Source organism: Salvelinus alpinus, chromosome 9, assembly GCF_045679555.1.
Source record: "Salvelinus alpinus chromosome 9, SLU_Salpinus.1, whole genome shotgun sequence".
NCBI lineage: Eukaryota > Metazoa > Chordata > Actinopteri > Salmoniformes > Salmonidae > Salvelinus > Salvelinus alpinus.
Window position 1 is genome coordinate 8,236,656 of NC_092094.1, and position 15,417 is coordinate 8,252,072.

At 45.5% G+C, this 15,417-nt stretch overlaps 1 protein-coding gene across 1 annotated transcript in view; it reads left to right on the forward strand.

Moving 5' to 3' along the window:
* Positions 1-15,417, forward strand: part of LOC139584235 (pleckstrin homology domain-containing family A member 5-like) — a gene marked incomplete in the record, with an annotated part of 263,991 nt that overhangs the window by 167,836 nt on the left and 80,738 nt on the right. Inside the window, 2 exon segments of the mRNA XM_071415848.1 lie at positions 3,301-3,373; positions 13,524-13,624. Of these exon segments, the coding sequence (XP_071271949.1) occupies positions 3,301-3,373; positions 13,524-13,624 (174 nt within the window).

Consider the following 15,417-nt stretch of genomic DNA (forward strand, 5'->3'; position numbering starts at 1 on the left):
AGCTAGCGACTGGAACGAGCTGCAACAAACACTCAAACTGGACAGTTTTATCTCCATCTCTTCATTCATAGGCTCAATCATGGACACTCTTACTGACAGTTACTCGTGGCTGCTTTGTGTGATGTATCGTTGTCTCTACCTTCTGGACCTCTGTGCTGTTGTCTATGCCCAATAACGTTTGTACCATGTTGTGTTGCTGCCATGTTGTTGTCATGTTGTGTTGCTACCATATTGTGTTTTCATGTTTTGCTGCCTTGCTATGTTGTTGTCTTAGGTCTATCTTTATGTAGTGTTGTCTCTCTTGTTGTGATGTGTGTTTTGTCCTATATTTATATTGTATTTAAAAAATATATATTTATATATTCCCAGGCCCCTGTCCCCGCAGGAGGCCTTTTGCCTTTTGGTAGGCCGTCATTGTAAATAATACGTTTTCCTTAACTGACTTGCCTAGTTAAATAAAGGTTAAATAAAACAGAAGAAAATAAAAAATCATGCTGTGGGGATGTTTTTCAGCGGCAGGGACTGAGAGACTAGACAGGATCTAGGCAAAGATGAACGGAGCAAAGTACAGAGAGATCCTTGATGAAAACCTGCTCCAGAGCACTCAGGACCTCAGACTGGGGGGCGAAGGTTCACCTTCCAACAGGGCAGCGACCCTAAGCACACAGCCAAGAGAATGCAGGAGTGGCTTGAACCCAAAATCAAATCAAAATCCAACCTGATCAAACATCTCTGGAGAGACCTGAAAATATCTGTGCAGCGACGCTCCCCATCCAACCTGACAGAGCTTGAGAGGATCTGCAGAGAAGAAGTGGGAGAAACTCCTTAAATCTGCCAAGCTTGTAGCGTCCTACCCAAGAAGACTCAAGGCTGTAATTGCTGCCAAAGGTGCTTCAACAAAGTACTGAGTAAATGTGATATTTCTGTTTTTTTAATTTTTTATAAATTAGCAAAAATATTTGAAATCCAGTTTTTGCTTCTTTATTGGTATTGTGTGCAGATTGATGAGAGGGGGAAAAAAACAATTAAATACATTTTAAAATTAGGCTGTCACCTAACAAAATGGAGAAAAAGTCAAGGGGCCTGAATACTTCCCAAAGGCACTGTACATATTACCTCATTTACCTCGACTAACCCGCACATTGACTCAGTACCAAAAGTAGTGCACTATATAGGGAATAGTCTGTCATTTGGGAAGCCCAGCCCATGCTGTATTACTAGCCGTGTGTGATCTGTCCGACAAAACATGACGGTTTGAGAATAGAATGGTACCTAATCCATGAACATATTCAAAACACCGGCAAGACATTCTGGGAAGGAATGGAATCGCAGGGGAGCTGGGATGGTTTGTGGATTGTATTACTGAAACAAATACATCTCAATACTGTCATGTTCAAATACATATACCACCCGGACTGTATACGTTCAAATGTACTGGGAGCGTATGATATGTTTTGTAGTGTAATGTCACCAGAACCAACCAACCAACCACACCCCAGAGGCAAGTGTAGAGATAGAGAATCTGTTTTTTGTGGCTGAGGACTTTCCTCTTAAACTAAATGGCTTTAAGAACTGTCATGCGTGTGATTAAAATCCCTCTGCGTCCGTGCTGGTTTCAGAATGTATTCTAGTTCTGGAATAATACATGAAGGAATTTAGAGTTTAAAGAAGGAGAATATCACTCAGTTTTCCAATAGAGAGAACAGAACCGAGGCAGTCATTGTCCTCTCCTTTCACTCCTAGGTTTTAAGAGAAGTGTTACTGTCATGAAATTTCCAGATTGTCTACCCAATCAAATAACATTCAGCTCAGACAATCACACATAGACATGCCACCAGGGGTCTCTTCACAGTCCCCAAGTCCAAAACAAATTCACAGTATTATACAGAGCCATGATCACGTGGAACTCCCTTCCAATCTCCAATTACTCAAGCAAAGAGGAAAATGACCAAAAATAAATAAATGAAACATTTCATGGAACGGAGGGACTGTGAGGTGACATGCACACAGACAAACTAACACTGACACACTAACACACAGACACACTAACACACAGACACACTAACACTGACACACTAACACTGACACACTAACACAGACACACTAAAACAGACACACTAACACACAGACACACTAACACAGACACACTAACACAGACACACTAACACACAGACACACTAACACAGACACACTAACACAGACTAACACACAATCACACTAACACTAACACACAGACACACTAACACACAGACACACTAACACACAGACACACTAAAACAGACACACTAAAACAGACACACTAACACACAGACACTGACACACAGACCCACTGACACAGACACACTAACACAGACACACTGACACACTAACACACTAACACACTGACACAGACACACGGACACAGACACACTGACACACTAACACACTAACACTAACACACTGACACAGACACACTAACACAGACACACTGACACACTAACACACTGACACAGACACACGGACACAGACACACTGACACACTAACACACTAACACTGACACACAGACACACTAACATACTAACACACTCACCCCCTCTTCCCCCCCTCATCCTCTCCCCTCCCACACCCACTCAGTCACAATACATTTTTCATAACTGTGTTTGTGTATCACAGGCGGTTGGTGGCATCTTAATTGGGTAGGACCGGCTCGTGGTAATGGCTGGAGCAGAATATGTGGAATGTTATCAAATACATCAGACACATGGTTTCCATTTTCTCCTTTCCAGCCATTATAATGAGCTGTCGTCCCCTCATCAGCCTCCGCTGGTGTGTCTGTGAACAATACGGAACAATACGATGCTCCCTGTCTCAGTGGGAAGGGTTCTTTCCTTGTAATCACATCTGGCGTGTACATCAGTCTTTATTTGTCTTCTTCATCTTGTACCACGAACTAAATCATACGTACCTCTGAACAACAGATGACTGTCTGGTGATCCTGCTTTCTAGTCTTTAGAACGAGAGGGAAAAAATCAGAAAATCTCAACGTTGAAGAAGTTGGTCTTTTTATATTCGTTGCATCATCAAAGTTAGTGTGTACAGATGGTGTGGTAGTTTCTCAAACGTCACCTTGGGGATCCACAGTCATTCCATATATTCAACTATTTACTCAAGCTTTTGACTACTTGTTGGAAGAAGAGCTAGTTCAGGGTTACAACAAAATTGTGAAATATTTTGGGGGTCCTACATATTTTTTTTGGGGGGGGGTTTATGTCCTCATAAAGACATCGTTTGTGACTGTATGTTTGCCTCTGTTGTTTCAGGATAGCACGGGCATGAAGCTATGGAAGAAGAGGTGGTTTGTGCTGTCTGATATGTGTCTGTACTACTACAGAGGTGAGTGATGTCCGTGTACCTGAACACCAAACAGATATGTTTATGTATGTTTTTTTGCGTGATATTCCAAATGCCTGTATTGCAAGTACAGTGAGGGAAAAAAGTATTTGATCCCCTGCTGATTTTGTACGTTTGCCCACTGACAAAGAAATGATCAGTCTATAATTTTAATGGTAGGTTTATTTGAACAGTGAGAGACAGAATATCAACAAAAAAATCCAGAAAAACGCATGTCAAAAATGTTATGAATTGATTTGCATTTTAATGAGGGAAATAAGTATTTGACCCCTCTGGAAAACATGACTTAGTACTTGGTGGCAAAACCCTTGTTGGCAATCACAGAGGTCAGACGTTTCTTGTAGTTGGCCACCAGGTTTGCACACATCTCAGGAGGGATTTTGTCCCACTCCTCTTTGCAGATCTTCTTCAAGTCATTAAGGTTTTGAGGCTGACGTTTGGCAACTCGAACCTTCAGCTCCCTCCACAGATTTTCTATGGGATTAAGGTCTGGAGACTGGCTAGGCCACTCCAGGACCTTAATGTGCTTCTTCTTGAGCCACTCCTTTGTTGCCTTGGCCGTGTGTTTTGGGTCATTGTCATGCTGGAATACCCATCCACGACCCATTTTCAATACCCTGGCTGAGGGAAGGAGGTTTTCACCCAAGATTTGACGGTACATGGCCCCGTCCATCGTCCCTTTGATGCGGTGAAGTTGTCCTGTCCCTTTAGCAGGAAAACACCCCCAAAGCATAATGTTTCCACCTCCATGTTTGACGGTGGGGATGGTTTCTTGGGGTCATAGGCAGCATTCCTCCTCCTCCAAACACGGCAAGTTGGGTTGATGCCAAAGAACTCAATTTTGGTCTCATCTGACCACAACACGTTCACCCAGTTGTCCTCTGAATCATTCAGATGTTCATTGGCAAACTTCAGACGGGCATGTATATGTGCTTTCTTGAGCAGGGGGACCTTGCGGGCACTGCAGGATTTCAGTCCTTCACGGCATAGTCTGTTACCAATTGTTTTCTTGATGACTATGGTCCCAGCTGCCTTGAGATCATTGACAAGATCCTCCTGTGTAGTTCTGGGCTGATTCCTCACCGTTCTCATGATCATTGCCACTCCACGAGGTGAGATCTTGCATGGAGCCCCAGGCTGAGGGAGATTGACAGTTCTTTTGTGTTTCTTCCATTTGCGAATAATCACAGAAACTGTTGTCACCTTCTCACCAAGCTGCTTGGCGATGGTCTTGTAGCCCATTCCAGCCTTGTGTAGGTCTACAATCTTGTCCCTGACATCCTTGGAGAGCTCTTTGGTCTTGGCCATGGTGGAGAGTTTGGAATCTGATTGGTTGATTGCTTCTGTGGACAGGTATCTTTTATACAGGTAAGAAACTGAGATTAGGAGCACTCCCTTTAAGAGTGTGCTCCTAATCTCCGTTCCTTACCTGTATGAAAGACACCTGGGAGCCAGAAATCTTTTTGATTGAGAAGGGGTCAAATACTTATTTCCCTCATTAAAATGCAAATCAATTTATAACATTTTTGACATGCGTTTTTCTGGATATTTTTGTTGTTATTCTGTCTCTCACTGTTCAAATAAACCTACCATTAAAATTATAGACTGATAATTTCTTTGTCAGTGGGCAAACGTACAAAATCAGCAGGGGATCAAATACTTTTTTCCCTCACTGTATATCAAATGTATTTTTTATTTTATGAGTGTTTTTATGTTCTCTTGTTGTCATTTTGGTCTCATTTCCTTCGCTCCTTCTGTGCTGTGTGCACCTTCCCCGTTTACACCAGAGATGTGTATATAATGACAAAGATGCTCATGTCTCCGCTCTAACAATGGGAGTTGTTGTCCCAAAGGCGGGAAGGCAGGCTACAAGCTTAGGTCCAAAATAAACCCATAGAAACACATGGGGCTTATTTTGGACAGATGTTGGGGTGTGAAACCTCTCGCTTTGTCTCTTCCTCTCTCTTTCCACAGACACACCAAGCCACTCCCCCTGCCACTCATGCCAATAAAGTTGAAAGATCAATTCTCCCTTTCTGACAGACGATTTAGACTCACTATTTGCATTTGAGGTTTGGTCCAATAGAATGGGTCATATGGACACCCGAAACACAACACACGGAGACATTATTATACTGTATTAGAGGAAAGTTAGCCTTAATAATGTTAGCCTTAATAATGATACCATGTTTATGTCTCAACTCCTCAAATTGCGTGCAGAACATACACGACTAAAACAGGAGTGTCAATGAACATTTTATTCAGGAAAAGGAATGCTCAGTTTGTTATGCGCAGCATTGTGGCACCACGTACCACTAGCAGCATTTTAGCCACAGACTGTTATCCTCGCTGTACGTGTTTTATAAATGTCCAATAAGCAATAAAACACAATTGTATAAGGAATTGGCAACTTGTTCTCATTCTGAGCAATAAGGTAGGCCACTTGATTTCAACATGTGGACAAAGTGGACAGGCTAGCACGCTGTTCAAACAGCTGGAGACGGACAGAAGGGTGTGTTCATAACAATTCAACTGTTCTACCTGGTTAGCTAGCAGATAGATCCTTGTTAGCTAGCAGATAGATCCTTGTTAGCTAGCAGATAGATCCTTGTTAGCTAGCAGATAGATCCTTGTTAGCTAGCAGATAGATCCTTGTTAGCTAGCAAATAGATCCTTGTTAGCTAGCAAATAGATCCTTGTTAGCTAGCAAATAGATCCTTGTTAGCTAGTAAATAGATCCTTGTTAGCTAGCAGATATATCCTTGTTAGCTAGCAAATAGATCCTTGTTATCTAGCAGATAGATCCTTGTTAGCTAGCAAATAGATCCTTGTTATCTAGCAGATAGATCCTTGTTATCTAGCAGATAGATCCTTGTTATCTAGCAGATAAATCCTTGTTATCTAGCAGATAGATCCTTGTTATCTAGCAGATAGATCCTTGTTAGCTAGCAGATAGATCCTTGTTAGCTAGCAGATAGATCCTTGTTAGCTAGCAGATAGATCCTTGTTAGCTAGCAGATAGATCCTTGTTAGCTAGCAGATAGATCCTTGTTAGCTAGCAGATAGATCCTTGTTATCTAGCAGATAGATCCTTGTTATCTTGCAGATAGATCCTTGTTAGCTAGCAGATAGATCCTTGTTATCTAGCAGATAGATCCTTGTTAGATACAAATAGATCCTTGTTATCTAGCAGATAGATCCTTGTTAGCTAGCAGATAGATCCTTGTTAGATACAAATAGATCCTTGTTATCTAGCAGATAGATCCTTGTTAGCTAGCAGATAGATCCTTGTTAGCTAGCAGATAGATCCTTGTTAGCTAGCAGATAGATCCTTGTTGGCTAAACTTGAAATATGATTAGCTGGCTAATCATTAGCACGTGGGCTTGTGCTTGAGAGATTGTTTAAGACCTGTGTTCATTTTCTATAATGTCTGCTGCAAGATGTCGGTCATTAGTGAAAGTGCATTATGCAGGGTTCTGGTTAAATTAGTAACAAAAAGGGCATTTTCATAAACAGACTTGAAAGCCAGATCAGTGATTATTGCTAAAAAAGCAGGTTAAACTATTTTGATAAAATAATACAATGATTAGTGGGTCTGATGGTTGTGGAAGGTTTATATTTATCCTGGGTATAACTTCACACGTCCTGAATGCATTATAATATATGCTGTGTATTTTACCTTTAATTGTACAACAAAGCTTATATAGAGAGAAAAAAACACCAAAAAACGAGCAGTACGTATATCGTGAATGGCCCATAAATTTGAAAAAACAGAGACATTAATTTTTTTAGGCCATATCGCCCAGTCTGTACGACCGTGATTCCCTGAAGGATGGAATAAGATACAACACTCCGCTATGGTGTGTTTTTCCCAGACTGAAAGGGAATCTGTGAATTTGGGGTACAGAAGAGGCATTTTCTTCATGGTGTCTTGAATCTATTAACAGCCGTGTCTACGGTCACCTGTGGTGGGACCTTCGCATGGCTTCCTGGTGTTGTGATGCTGTCGTTTAGCCGTGTCTCTGTGTTTATAGCATAGCTTTGTAACACACGCATGCACACACAGACACACACTCGACAATGGCAGAAGTCAGTCAAGCGCTTCGATGGGGGGCACAGAGTTCACGACCTCTACGCCGGTCCTCCACTCTGCCGACGTGTAAACACCCCCTCCCCCGCACCCCCATGTCTGTCTGGCCACAGCATTTTTCACCGCTCGCCACCCAGGGTTTTGTCTGTCAGGGACTGAAAGGGAAAGCGGGAGGGAGGGCAGACAGACATCAGGAATAACACAGACGTGTCATCTTAGTGCTCAGCATAATGATGTATGTCCACACAAAGAGAGCAGCTATCTGTCTGGACGGGCTTCCGGCCACAGTTACAGATAGACTCTAGAGCCAACAGCAGACCGACACTACAGTGCAGTCCCCATTCGTACGGCTCTGATATCTTCTTTCTACGTTGTCCTTTGCAGCACAGCTCCAGTAACTATGATGGATGCGTAACCAGGCCAGCCAGCTCAGTGCAGCTCGGCTCGGATCGGCTCGGATCGGCTCGGCTTAGTTGTGTGAAAAGGGCCTTCTGTATTGTAGCTACTTAACCCGGATCATTAATTTACAGCCAGTCCTTTTTTTGGTGAGGAAAGAGACTCTGAAACTCTCTGAACAGCTGTGTCAATATTTAATGGATCTGACCATTTGTAGAGCGTGACAGAGATTCAGTCAATAGCAGATCAAATGGAGAGCCAGTAGCCCACGTTGTGCTGCTTTTCTCTGTTGGCCCGACACTATGCGAGAAGGAGGAAACCCCATTTTAATCATTGTGTTTATGAACAGAACCCCCCCCCCCCAATCTGGACTGGGACACTGACAGAGAAGCAGGGAAAGAGATTATCTTTCCTGCACGATTCCTTGCCCTGGAATCGTGACGGGACCTCGACGAAGGGCATGTGACAGCCGATTGACCCTGTCTGCCGACCGGTCAATGCATTGCAGTCTGCACTTGCAGCGGGCACATGCAGACCTGAAACCAGACAGTGATGGAGGAGGTGAAGATGGACTCAACGAATGATGCGTAAAACCGGATCAGGATTGACTGGGAGATTTTGAGTTTTTTCAGCTGCTGCAAGTAGTACATCAGCTGGTGTGCCTTCTTGGTGACTGCTGTGATGTTGTCCTCCCACTAGAGGCTGTGATGCTGTCCTCCCACTAGAGTCTGTGATGCTGTCCTCCAATTAGATGCTGTGATGTTGTCCTCCCACTAGAGGATGTGATGCTGTCCTCCCACTAGAGGCTGTGATGTTGTCCTCCCACTAGAGGCTGTGATGTTGTCCTCCCACTAGAGGCTGTGATGTTGTCCTCCCACTAGAGGCTGTGATGTTGTCCTCCCACTAGAGGCTGTGATGTTGTCCTCCCACTAGAGGCTGTGATGTTGTCCTCCCACTAGAAGATGTGATGCTGTCCTGCCACTAGAGGAGGTGATGCTGTCCTCCCACTAGAAGATGTGATGCTGTCCTCCCACTAGAAGATGTGATGCTGTCCTGCCACTAGAGTAGGTGATGCTGTCCTCCCACTAGAGGATGTGATGCTGTCCTCCCACTAGAAGATGTGATGCTGTCCTACCACTAGAGGAGGTGATGCTGTCCTCCCACTAGAAGATGTGATGCTGTCCTGCCACTAGAGGAGGTGATGCTGTCCTCCCACTAGAGGAGGTGATGCTGTCCTCCCACTAGAGGCTGTGATGCTGTCCTCCCACTAGATGCTGTGATGCTGTCCTCCCACTAGAGGCTGTGATGCTGTCCTCCCACTAGAGGATGTGATGCTGGCATCCCACTAGAGGATGTGATGCTGGCATCCCAGTAGATACTGTCCTCCCACTAGAGGCTGTGATGCTGTCCTCCCACTAGAGGCTGTGATGCTGTCCTCCCACTAGAGGCTGTGATGCTGTCCTCCCACTAGAGGATGTGGGAGATGATGGTCCCCAGGAAGTTGAATGATTCCGCCGTACTAACCCCAAGGAAGTTGAATGATTCCGCCGTGCTAACCCCCAGGAAGTTGAATGATTCCTCCGTGCTAACCCCCAGGAAGTTGAATGATTCCGCCGTGCTAACCCCCAGGAAGTTGAATGATTCCGCCGTGCTAACCCCCAGGAAGTTGAATAATTCCGCCGTGCTAACCCCCAGGAAGTTGAATGATTCAGCCGTGCTAACCCCCAGGAAGTTGAATGATTCCGCCGTACTAACCCCCAGGAAGTTGAATGATTCCGCCGTGCTAACCCCCAGGAAGTTGAATGATTCCGCCGTGCTAACCCCCAGGAAGTTGAATGATTCAGCCGTGCTAACCCCCAGGAAGTTGACTGATTCCGCCGTGCTAACCCCCAGGAAGTTGAATGATTCCGCCGTACTAACCCCCAGGAAGTTGACTGATTCAGCCGTGCTAACCCCCAGGAAGTTGAATGATTCAGCCGTGCTAACCCCCAGGAAGTTGAATGATTCCGCCGTACTAACCCCAAGGAAGTTGAATGATTCAGCCGTGCTAACCCCCAGGAAGTTGAATGATTCAGCCGTGCTAACCCCCAGGAAGTTGAATGATTCCGCCGTACTAACCCCCAGGAAGTTGAATGATTCCGCCGTGCTAACCCCCAGGAAGTTGACTGATTCAGCCGTGCTAACCCCCAGGAAGTTGAATGATTCCGCCGTGCTAACCCCCAGGAAGTTGACTGATTCAGCCGTGCTAACCCCCAGGAAGTTGACTGATTCAGCCGTGCTAACCCCCAGGAAGTTGAATGATTCCGCCGTACTAACCCCCAGGAAGTTGACTGATTCAGCCGTGCTAACCCCCAGGAAGTTGACTGATTCAGCCGTGCTAACCCCCAGGAAGTTGAATGATTCCGCCTTGCTAACCCCCAGGAAGTTGAATGATTCCGCCGTGCTAACCCCCAGGAAGTTGACTGATTCCGCCGTGCTAACCCCCAGGAAGTTGAATGATTCCGCGTTCTAACCGCTGAGCCATCAATCCTGAGGGATAGTGTGGGCGCTTTCTGAGTCAACCATCTCCACTGTTTTGTATGTGTTGAGTTTCTGATTATTTTGACTGCACCAGGCCACCAGTCGGTCGACCTCTCCATTGTATTCCCATGCATAATAGAGAGATATACACTGAGTACAAAACATTAAGAACACCTGCTCTTTCCATAACAGACTGACCAGGTCAATCCAGGTGAAAGCTATGATCCCCTTATTGTTAAATCCACTTCAGTCAGTGTAGATGATAGTTTGTGAAATAGTTTGTGAAGGCTGTTTATAGTCTAGGCTCTATATGTATCTACATAAAGACCTAGCCATAGATGGGCCACTCACTGCGCCTACTAGTGGCCAAGATAGGAATTATAACAACAAATGTATGTAAATGACAGATGAGATTTAATCCCCAGTTTATTCCATTAGATTTGTCTATTAAGTGGGGCGTTGCAGCTTTACGGCTGTGGATATCACAGGGGGACTTTAAAAAGTACTGTTCATTTTAGAGGAATATTGCAGCTTTCATATCAATGATTTCTGAGCCTAGATTCAGCCATAATCTAATGAACAGTATCTAGCCACTATAAAGAGAGGGCTGAGGCTATATAATAGGCTATATTATAGGATCATTACAGTTTGAAATCTCATTTGCTGCCCTTTGCTGCCTTATCTCCTGTGGCTCAGCCTAACCCAGGTAGGTATGTGTGAATACAAGTGTTGGTGAATAAATCAGAGGAGAGCCCGGAGGGGGAGGAAGGTTGGAGAGGAGGCGGAGGGATGGAGAGAGAGAGAGAAAGAGGCTGAGAGGGAGAGAAGGATGGAGAGGAGGCGGAGGGATGGAGAGAGAGAGAGAAAGAGGCTGAGAGGGAGAGAAGGATGGAGAGGAGGCGGAGGGAGGGAGAGAGAGAGAGAAAGAGGCTGAGGGAGAGAAGGATGGAGAGGAGGCAGAGGGATGGAGAGAGAGAAAGAGGCTGAGAGGGAGAGAAGGATGGAGAGGAGGCGGAGGGAGGGAGGGAGAGAGAGAGAGAAAGAGGCTGAGAGGGAGAGAAGGATGGAGAGGAGGCGGAGGGAGGGAGAGAGAGAGAGAAAGAGGCTGAGAGGGAGAGAAGGATGGAGAGGAGGCGGAGGGAGGGAGAGAGAGAGAGAAAGAGGCTGAGAGGGAGAGAAGGATGGAGAGGAGGAGGCGGAGGGAGGGAGAGAGAGAGAGAAAGAGGCTGAGGGAGAGAAGGATGGAGAGGAGGCAGAGGGATGGAGAGAGAGAAAGAGGCTGAGAGGGAGAGAAGGATGGAGAGGAGGCGGAGGGATGGAGAGAGAGAAAGAGGCTGAGAGGGAGAGAAGGATGGAGAGGAGGCAGAGGGATGGAGAGAGAGAGAGAAAGAGGCTGAGGGAGAGAAGGATGGAGAGGAGGCGGAGGGAGGGAGAGAGAGAGAGAAAGAGGCTGAGGGAGAGAAGGATGGAGAGGAGGCGGAGGGAGGGAGAGAGAGAGAGAAAGAGGCTGAGAGGGAGAGGATGGTGAGCAGAACAGGCTGGAGGAAACAGATATATCCTGGAGCCAGGCCTCTCAGTGGGAGCTGCAGGACAGCCAGCTTTCTTTCTACTTCCTGTTCTGTATGGTATTGTACCAACTAGAGGCCACACAGAGTTCAGCTTCCTCAACATCTCCACCTCTTAGCCTCGGTCTACATACAAACTACTCAAAGAAAGTCTCAACCCTCTTTCTGTCGCTCTCTTTCTCTCTCCACTTTCTCTCCACTTTTGTCTTTCTTTCTTTCTTTCTTTCGGTCTTTCTCTCAGACCTCTCTCCATAACGCACCCTGTAACACTAGCCATGGTTGTGTTGCAATGCGGAGCCCCTGACCGTGTTGTTCTTTTGCATAACTGTCTTGTTTTGAATTGTGTTTGTTTATTTGGTTGTTCAATGATTCCGTGTGGAGACTAGAGCAGGCTGGATGTAGTAGGCTGGATGTAGCAGGCTGGATGTAGCAGGCTGGATGTAGCAGGCTGGATGTAGCAGGCTGGATGTAGCAGGCTGGATGTAGTAGGCTGGATGTAGCAGGCTGGATCCAACCTGATCCAGCCTGTAGGCTGGATGGATGTAGTAGAGGGTGTTAGCATCTCGGCTTCCTGTAGTCGGCTTCCTGTAGCTTATGCCTCACAGAAAACACACACACACACACACACACACACACACACACACACACACACACACACACACACACACACACACACACACACACACACACACACACACACACACACACACACACACACACACACACTTCCACCCAGTATGGTCTCTCAGCTGGACATAATAAGGCTTAGTGAGAGTTATTTCTCTACTGGAGTTTAATCAATGGACAGATGCTAATCTCTTCCTCCCTGTCACTGGGTCTTGTTGTTCTCTTCTGACCAGAGAACGAATGCCAGTGCTGTCGCTGCCTTGTTTATATGGTGACGATCACAGCATCTCTCTCTTTCTCCTGGTGTTCTTCTCAGCTATGTACATGTTGTGTCAGGATGTTTTGTTCTTGTAGAGGTTTGTTCTTAGCCTGGTCCCACGTCTGTTTGTGCTGTAAAGCTAACCGTTCATTGGGACGCAAGGCGACACAAACAGATGTGGGACCAGGCTAGAGTTGCGTAGATTCTGGGATTGGGGATGGAGAATGGGGTTCAACTTGTCACATGAAGTCCTGTAATACCTCATGTAAGCCCTCTAATAGTCATTTTGCTATGAAAAGTCTCAAAAGACATTTCAAACATGTAGGACCTCGATAGTTTGAACTAGATCTATCCTACCTTAATGACTTAATCCTCCTGTTCAGGAAGAGGTCTATCCTTACCTTAATGACCTAATCCTCCTGTTCAGGAAGAGGTCTATCCTCACCTTAATAACCTAATCCTCCTGTTCAGGAAGAGGTCTATCCTCACCTTAATGACCTAATCCTCCTGTTCAGGAAGAGGTTTATCCTCACCTTAATGACCTAATCCTCCTGTCTAGGAAGAGGGATCTGTGTCACAGCAGCAGTAGCTGCTACATAAACAAACTTTTGAAGGAGGTCAAACGAGGTTCTGCATATCATGTTTTGTTTCCTGTTTGTTTTTGTTTCCTTCAGATGAGAAAGAGGAGGGTATACTCGGCAGCATCCTCCTGCCTAGCTTCCGTATATCTATGCTGTCTGTCGACGACCACATCAACAGGAAATATGCCTTCAAGGTCAGTACTCGCTACTTGTTTTCAAGCGGGGCTACAGTAGTTGATGCTTTATATTTGATGTCTGAGATTCCAGAGCTAAGAGGAAACAAGTGAGAGATGCATTAGAAGGTGTAAAATGCCAGTTGGTTTGGATTTGTCTGGGAGGGGCCTAATTGGACGAGCCTAATGGGAGGGATATGTAACCTGAAAACTATCTGTTATTGGCAGAGAGGTTTGAAACTCTTTTTTTAATTGGTCTATTAACTTATACTGCCTGGTGATATTGCCAGGCTGGCCAAAACTCCATCCCACCAAAACAGGCTGCAATTTCAGACTTTTCGAACAGCTCTTACACAAAAAATGGCATTATCATAATTTTCACAATATATACTGAGTGTCCAAAACATTAAGAACACCTTCCTAATATTGAGTTGCACACCCCTCTTTTTGCCTTGAGAACAGTCTTTATTCGGGCCTCCCGAGTGACGCAGCAGTCTAAGGCACTTGATGCGTCACTACAGACCTATGTTCGATCCCAGGCTGTTTCACAGTCGGCCGTGCCCGGGAGACCCATGAGGCGGTGCGCAATCGGCACGGTGTCGTCCGGGTTAGGGGAGGGTTTGGCCGGCCGGGATATCCTTGTCCCATCTCACTCTAGCGACTCCTTGTGGCGGGCGTCTGCAAGCTGACTTCCGGTCGCCAGCTGGACGGTGTTTCCTCCGACACATTGGTGCGGCTGGCTTCCGGGTTAAGTGAGCAGTGTGTCAAGAAGCACACTGGCTCGGCTTGGCAGGGTCGTGTTTCGGAGGACGTATGGCTCTCGACCTTTGCCTCTCCCGAGTCCGTAGGGGAGTTGCAGCGATGGGACAAGACTGTAACTACCAATTGGATACCACGGAATTGGGGAGAAAAAGGTGTAAAACAAAACAAACAAAAAACTGTCTTAATTCATCAGGGCATGGACTCTACAAGGTGTCGAAAGCGTTCCACAGGGATACTGGCCCATGTTGACTCCAATGCTTCCCGCAGTTGTGTCAAGTTGTCTGGATGTCCTTTGGTTGGTGGAACATTCTTGATACACACGGGAAACCCAGCAGTGTTGCAGTTCTTGACACAAACCGGTGGGCCTGGCACCTACTACCATACCCTGTTCAAAGGCACTTAAATATTTTGTCTTGCCCATTCACCCTCTGAATGGCACACAGACACAATCCATGTCTCAAGGCTTAAAAATAATTATTTAACCTGTCTCCTCCCCTTCATCTACACTGATTGAAGTGGATTTAACAAGTGACATCAATAAGGGATCATAGTTATCACCTTGATTCACCTGGTCAGTCTGTCATGGAAAGAGGTGTTCTTTATGTTTTGTACACTCAGTGTATATAAAACACAGGCAAATCTTGCACTGGGCCTTTAAGCATTGTTAGTAAGCTAAGAGTTTAGTTTGGGTTGCAAAGGGAGGGTATACAGTGCATACGGAAAGTCTTTAGACCCCATGACTGTTTCCCCATTTTGTTACTTTACAGCCTTAAGTCTAACATGGATTAAATGTCCCCTCCTCCTCAATCTACACACAATACCACATAATGACGAAGCAAAAATAGGGTTTTAGAAATGTTAGCAAATATTAAAAACTTTTTTTTTTGCACATTTTCATAAGTGTTCAGACCCTTTACTCAGTACTTTGTTGATGCATATTTTGCAGCGAGTCTTCTTGGGTATGACGCTACAAGCTTGGAACACCTGTATTTGGGGAGTTTCTCCCATTTAACTCTGCAGATCCTCTCAAGCTCTGTCAGGTTGGATGTGGA